Consider the following 7,500-nt stretch of genomic DNA (forward strand, 5'->3'; position numbering starts at 1 on the left):
TACATAGTTGGAAAGGTCTTGGTCTGGAGAGTAATGTATGTTAGTATGAAGATTGTAAATGTCTCCTGCTTTGAAATATTGGCCTCTGAACCTTGACCTCAGTGCATGTTGAAAGCCTTGTCGTTCAGGAAAAAATGGGGCTACAGACATGGGACCAACTGTTATAGAGAGCTCTTGACTTTAGCTATGTGACTATACTCATATGGATAGAGTCATTAAATGGGGGTGCAGTCAATTATGGTAAAAATTGATTTTCACCTATTTAACAGTCAGATATTTAAAATATTAGCACACAAATGCTATTTACAATCACTTTAATACCTAAGTGTACTCTTAATTCAGTATTTATAAACTCTGATTCTAAGTAATAAGTAATATTTATTTAAAACTACAATTCCCTCTAGCATCGCCATGCCGCTCGCATCAAATTAGCACCATATTTGTAGTTTTACCGGTTAGCAAAGTGTTGCTGTGAATAGGGTTGTAAAAAGATATATCTACGGAATATACCAAACATATTGTACAGCCGAAGTCGTACTTACACTGTATTTAGAAGATCTATGTTAAGAAAAAGTAAAGATGTTGGTTTATTTAAGATATTTTAGAGCAGCCTAATAAAAACATTAAAAAAATAAATAAAATAAAATAAATAAATAAATAAATAAAAAAAAACAACTTATTAAGGTTAAGTACGTGTTGAAAGTTTCAAATCGTTTGTTTGGCCCATTGCTTTACTAACCTGCCCTAGTGTGCTTATGCTAGCATTAGCAGTTAGCAGTGCATTTCGTGTAGCCTAAAGATTGTGCTTTATAAAATAATGCTATTTGGGTGAATATGGCGCTGTTTGTATTTCATTAGCGTTTACTTTCGCACATGAAAAAAAAAAATAGTATTTACTATAGTAAATTGTAGTAGACTGTATATATTAAAGTATGTACAACACTTCGTTAATGAATGCTACAGCATACTGTTGTTAACTACTAACTGATAAACTGTAATATACTTTACTATTAGTAGAGTAACCTGTATATCCTATTTGTAGAAAACTCAGTACAGTATTGGATAATTTGTTTACTATAGTTGTCATATTACAACAACTATAGAACAATAGTATTACTGTAAATTACTATAGGCCTAGTATTTTTTCATGCTGACATGCTTAAAAATGACACAAAAACTGTTTCAATTTACCCCAACCATCAATTTTTTTTTATTATTGTTTATGATACATCAGTTTTGACAAGAAGTTAAAAACTGATGCATGTTCTCCATCATAGTTTCTGCAACCACTTCACCAAATTTGGAAAGCATTTTGGAAAAGATGTATTAAAATGGTAATTGTGTACAGGCAAAATAGTGTAAAGTGGTGCAAGAATAAAAATAAATGGGTGCATGTTTGTGTGATGTCATCCAGGAGATGTCTTCATTTTTCTTCCTTGCTGTCGCCATAAATACGGTATATGCCATGATCCTACAGCTGTTTGGGTCCATGTTTTTTTAAAAAGCAAAATTTGGGTTATCATAATCCATTTCACTTAAGCCTATAATTAAAAGGTTCAATTACATCTACATCACTGAGCATGAAGTATCAGGGTCGCAAGTACAGCTAGACTTTATGTATTGCATGTGATCTTACATGTGTTGTACAAACTTGTACAAGATAAAAATACAAACTATGACATAATGATTAGGACAAGTGTGACAAGTTATTAGGACAGATGCCAACTGATGCACATGACACAGCTGTAGCTCATCTATAGTTCATCATCTGTAGAGGCATCTGTGGAGACATGCTCATATGGGTCTTCTTCTTCTTCTTCTTCTTCTTCAACAACAGTTCCACCATTCCCACAAATTTGGGAGTATGTTTCTTTCACAGCTACCATGTCTGTCTTGAGTGCCTCAAGGATTTGGAGGACAGCACTGCGCAGGCCATGGTATGCTTGACCAGAAAGTCCTGAAGGGTAGCCTAAATATCAAATTGGGATAACAATAAAAAAGTATTTAGGAGTGAACACCAAATATGGCACTATGTATGAATTAGTATATCTAAAACAGTTTAATATAACTACATGAATTAAACAAACAGCATTAAAGGTTAGCTCACCCAAAAATTAATATTCTGTCGTTCATTACTCTCCCTCATGTCGTGTCACACCCGTAAGACCTTTGTTAATCTTCAGAACACAAATTAAGATATTTTTGATGAAATCCGATGGCTCAGTGAGGCCTGCATAGCCAGCAATGACATTTCCTCTCACTAAAATCCTTAGAGGTACTAAAAACATATTTAAATCAGTTCATGTGAGTACAGTGGTTCAATATCAATATTATAAAGCGATGAGAATATATTTTGTGTGCAAAAAAACTATAGTGATGACCGATTTCAAAACACTGCTTCATGAAGCTTCGAAGCGTTAAGAATCAGCGTGTCAAATCAGCAGTTCAGAGCGCCAAAGTCACGTGATTACAGGAGTTTGACACTTTATCCGACTCATGATTCGACACGCTGATTCATAACGCTCCGAAGCTTCCTGAAGCAGTGTTTTGAAATCGGCCATCACTAAATAAGTTGTTATTTTATATTCTCGTGGCTTTATAATATTAATATTGAATCACTGTACTCACATGAACTGATTTAAATATGTTTTTAGTACATCAATGGATCTTGACAGAGGAAGTGTCATTGCTCCCTATGAAGGCCTCACTGAGCCATTGGATTTCATCAAAAATATCTTAATTTGTGTTCCGAAGATGAACGAAGGTCTCTTACGGGTGTGGAACAGAATGAGGGTGAGTAATTAATGACATTTTTCATTTTTGGCTGAACTAACCCTTTAAGAAATTAGTACTCACTCTGTGTGGCCAGGTCATCTGATAGTACACTAGCCTGGTCCTTCAAGGCCCTGTAGCTTCTTGTAAGATGCGTCCAATGTTGTTTCATTTCTTCTACAAGAATAACCTCTTCCTCAACCAGTCTCTCCAGCTGCATCACCTTGTCGAAAACCTTCTTCTTCACGCCTAAGGAAGTGTCAGTTTCTATGAAGACAAATGACATATTAAAATACTACCTCATAAAGGAATAGTTCTTACACAAACACATCGATCCGCTTCAGAAGGTCTTTATTAACCCCCGGAGCCGCGTGGAGCACTTTTATAATGGATGGATGCACTTCTATGGACTTTAAAACTGATCTACCCATTCACTGCCATTATAAAGCTTGGAAGAGCCAGGACATTTATAACTCTGATTGCATTCGTCTGAAAGAATAATAATTTTAATTTATGGGTGAACTAACCCTTTAATGCCTTTTTGTGAGTAAAATCTGTACAATTCTTTGTCCCTAGAACATAGGCAACAAGTAACTGGTGTTGAATCTACAGTGTGGGAAAAGAAAAGGGCTAACCACCTTGACAAGTTAATCTGAGGAGTCAGACCTTTAGTCACTTCCTCTGAAGTGTAGTTTGAGTAGGCAAAAAAGACAAAAGTTTTAAAAAACAAAAAATTGGAATATTGTCTGCACATTTCTATTGTCTGAAACAAAATGAAAAGCACATAGGCCTCTTTCCTTTGAAAGTCAGAGTTTAATGAAGTAAGTGTTTAATGAGGATTCACTAAAATGATTAATGTCAAACTTTACATACCAGAATCCCAAGGCCAGATAGGGCTTTCTGTTGCCAGAAGGTCTTCAACTGAATCTACAAATACTGTGGTGGTTGGAAGATCATTGTATTGGGATATGGCATTAAACAGCTTTTTCTTATCCTCTCGAATCCGTCTTCGGATCTTGTGTCGCTGTTTGTTGCGGTCTGCAGAAAAACAAAAACAAACAGTAAAAACAGGTTTAAGGAGGATACGCATAAAATTGGTCATTGTGCTAATGGACATCCAAAAGGCACCTTACAAATTATGGTATAAAGCTCACATAACATCAGCAAAGCCATATAAATAACCTGGAATGTGGCCAATGTTCAAGTAATGCAGGGAGTTGTGTGATGGTAACATTGGACATATAGGAAGGTAGGACTGTTCACACAATGTACAAAGGTTATGTAGTGGTTTAAGTGCAGTGTGTTGACTGAAGACTATGTTAAGAGTTAAAATGTGATAATTTAAATTACTTAGTTATAGCCATAGATATCACATTTTAAAATGACTTCCACAAGTACATGAAGGCTTGGAGGCTACTTACCAGTTGCTCTATACAGATCCCTCTTTTTCTGCTGGATGCCCAAGAATAAGCCTTCAATCAGATGTTGCAATGCCACTGGATCATCTGTTCTGAGGTCATCTGGAGCTGTAAAGAATTTGAAGGTATGATCAGTATCATACATCTTCTGTGCCATCAAAAATAGAGCAATTATACCATTTCTATAAAACACCTTATACAAACATATTTCAGCCTAAGGGGGTTGACAATATGGGAAAAGGGGGATTTAATAAGAAGAATGTAGTAGGAATACATGTAAAAACAAAAAAGGACATCCACAAACGTTCTGCCAAAGAACCTGAAAACATTTGCTCAGTTTGCTAATTTTTTAAGGGTGAATAAGTATAATAAAGTTTTGAAGGAGAAAGCTACACCCAAGTTTACTTATTAAAAACACAGAGTTCCCAATCATGCTAATCTTTTAATACCGTTTGGTGTGGCCCCTTAATGTCACTTAAGGGGTCAGGTGTTAAAACACAAACCAGCAAGGAAAAATAACTTATTCAATCATTTTTAAATTTATGATAATTCTCTATCAATAAGAGACAGCAACAAGTACATACTTACTGTCAACTGCCCACTGTCTCACATCAGTGACCCACTGTTGCAGTTCCTCTTCAGACCTTTGTGTGCTCTTCTTTATAGCCTCAATGTCATCTTTGACTTCCTTTGTCTTTCGGATAGTCTCAAAAGTATAATTAATGGAAAGTCTCACAAACCTTTGGCAATACTGAAAGTATTAGATACTAAGTATATACAATCAGTGGACAGTTTAAATTTAACCTTCATTGATGAAATCTTTATTTTTTTTACTTACCTTCAAGTACCGTGTAGACAAGTACTTGTGCAGGTTTCTTTTTTTTCGCACATTCCATCCTCTGGCATGCAATGTGATCATATCTACTCGTGCTGTAATGATGAAAGAGTTAAATGTGCCTTTCATCTAGTGGTTAGTCATCAAGTATGATGAATGAAAGGGAAAAAAAAATTAACAAATATAATGTTACCAAACTTTAAAAAAGGACCACTTACCAGCCTTACTCATGTATTTTGTTGTTAGAGCCACACGGGACAAAAAGCTGTTCACTTGTTCAACTTCTTCACCGATGGTTGTACCTGCCCCTGTTTGGTTTTTGCCACCCCACTGCACCTACAGCATACACATCAGATGTCCAAACTACCATTTTGATGTCCCTGAACTTTGTATTTTCTCTAACAATATGGTAAGTCCTTTAAAAATATCACTTACCTCACATTTTGTTGAGTGGCCCTTTGCATGCATAACTGAGAGAAATGGCTTCATCTGAGTCAAATTTTGCATTTCTGGGAATGCTTGAGCCACCTTTTGCAGATAGGGCCAATATCGACACATGATGTCAGTGCAGAAAAACTTGCAGTTTGTCTTTGTGGCCAGTTCGTTTTGCAAAAACAGAGGGTATGCAAATATCTCTCCCCTAAACATGTTCAGACCTCTAAGCAATATGCAGTGTCTGCAAACTGCCACCTCTAGGCCTTCTTCATCACATTTGGTGTTTGTCTTCTTAGAGGTCTCCCTGGCTGCAGCCCATGTTGATGTTCCACAGATGCCTTTTCCATGTATCTTTAACACAATGTCATATCAAATAAATACACAAACTAAATCCAGATTTACTTTGTACAAACCCAAGTCTTTTGACAAATATCTTACTGGATTGGTCTTCTCACGAACACAATCAACAAATGTTGCTACATCTTTGTCATTGGCAAGAAAAACTCCATCAAAAAACGGTTGTTCCTCTGCCCTACACAAATAAAATACGGTAATGTCCAAAAATATATTCACAAGAAATGTTGACAGTGAAAAGTTATCAATAATAATATACCCCTTTGTTTTGCTGAATCTATATAGTTTTCGGTTTCCATCTGCAGACACAGCAACTGTATCTGGGGTGCAAGCTGGGCAAGTGAAGTGGTCAATGCCACAGAGTTTCTCTCTTTTATGACGACAATATGTCCATTCAAGGAAAGCTTTTTGGAAGACGTCGCCACAAATGTTACCACTCTGGAATTATCAAAATTTGAATAAGTGACATGATAGTTAGACTTGCATAAATGCAGAAAACAAAATGGCTTTCCAAATCTTACCCTTCCAAATTGTTGTGAGCGCTGTTGTAACATTTTCACAAATGCTTGTCTTGAAAGCCCAGGTGCAGTGATCTTCAGGTCCTCAAAAGATTTGAAAAGGTCTACCTGGTATATAGTTTGAAACCCAACAGTACCTGGCCAGTAACCACTAAACAGCAGGTCCACCACCTCAGGTGTCCATGATGCATGACATGTTCTGCAATTCATAACTGGCAGGAAGATGTCATAGCGACCTGCAAAGAAAAAAAAAAAGGAAAAAAAATAAAATAAAAAAAATAGTAAACACACATTGATACTCTTCAGTCATCTCTCAGCAGGTTAAGCAAATAGAGAAATACAATACAAAACATTGCAAGTCATACCATTTATACAGATGAGTACAACTGATCGCCCAGCGACAACAGACAGGTTTTGAGGGTCACAATCACAAATTTTGTCAGGTTGTGTAATGGGCAGCAAACACACTAGATGAAAGGAAAAATATATTACATTTAATATATTAAAAAAGGAAATAAATAAGTTGTTTTTAAGCTATGAAGTACGTCTTACCTTGTTCATATATGATATTTTGGCCACTGAGGTCTTGAACAGCAGTTGATGGAGGGACAGGTTTATAGAACCCATCTATAAGAGTCTCTCTGTTGTGAAAAAACATATTTTGATGCATAGAAACGTCACACTGCCCACAGTAACGGGGTTTTGGCAGACAGTCTTTGCATCTGATGACTGCTTCTTTCATGTTGCAATGATCACAAGGACCACGACGCACGCAGTCTGAAGCAAGCAAACTGTCAAGAAGTTTTGGCCTTGCTTCCTGCCAACGTTCTTCAGACAAGGTTTGCCTCAATGCCCAATCATGAGATGCTGTTGATCTGGGTTCATCACAGTCCATTGCATTTTGGAGTAGATGTAGTTGTAAATCTTGCAATAAAAAAAAATAAAAATTACATTAGAGTTCCTTACATGTCACAAGCTTGTAAACCAAGAGCACAAACTCAGTTTATGTTGTTTAAAAAGACAAATAATCTCCTGCAAATTTGTACATTTAACATAAAATGTTGGCACTTTTATCCATTCAGATGGACTTTATGAAGACAGTGATACAGTTCTGATAGGTCAAAACATTTAAAGGGTTAGTTCAGCCAAAAATGAAAAATGTCATTAA

At 36.2% G+C, this 7,500-nt stretch overlaps 1 protein-coding gene across 4 annotated transcripts in view; it reads right to left on the reverse strand.

Moving 5' to 3' along the window:
- Positions 1 to 1,180: 1,180 nt before the first annotated feature.
- The window catches only part of LOC125259240, a 12,641-nt gene continuing 6,321 nt past the window's right edge, over positions 1,181 to 7,500 (reverse strand). For 3 of the 4 annotated variants that reach the window (XM_048176738.1, XM_048176739.1, XM_048176736.1), the window contains 13 exons: positions 6,885 to 7,256; positions 6,698 to 6,799; positions 6,336 to 6,568; positions 6,074 to 6,252; positions 5,899 to 5,992; positions 5,461 to 5,811; positions 5,244 to 5,361; positions 5,029 to 5,120; positions 4,779 to 4,941; positions 4,194 to 4,298; positions 3,646 to 3,810; positions 2,857 to 3,039; positions 1,181 to 1,969 (listed from right to left, as the gene is read on the reverse strand). In XM_048176738.1, the coding sequence (XP_048032695.1) occupies positions 1,755 to 1,969; positions 2,857 to 3,039; positions 3,646 to 3,810; positions 4,194 to 4,298; positions 4,779 to 4,941; positions 5,029 to 5,120; positions 5,244 to 5,361; positions 5,461 to 5,811; positions 5,899 to 5,992; positions 6,074 to 6,252; positions 6,336 to 6,568; positions 6,698 to 6,799; positions 6,885 to 7,256 (2,372 nt within the window). In that variant the 3' untranslated portion in view covers positions 1,181 to 1,754. The remainder of the gene's footprint in view (positions 1,970 to 2,856; positions 3,040 to 3,645; positions 3,811 to 4,193; positions 4,299 to 4,778; positions 4,942 to 5,028; positions 5,121 to 5,243; positions 5,362 to 5,460; positions 5,812 to 5,898; positions 5,993 to 6,073; positions 6,253 to 6,335; positions 6,569 to 6,697; positions 6,800 to 6,884; positions 7,257 to 7,500) is intronic. The other variant, XM_048176737.1, reaches the window with a different exon arrangement.

The sequence above is a fragment of the Megalobrama amblycephala genome, linkage group LG23, assembly GCF_018812025.1.
Source record: "Megalobrama amblycephala isolate DHTTF-2021 linkage group LG23, ASM1881202v1, whole genome shotgun sequence".
NCBI classification, from domain to species: domain Eukaryota; kingdom Metazoa; phylum Chordata; class Actinopteri; order Cypriniformes; family Xenocyprididae; genus Megalobrama; species Megalobrama amblycephala.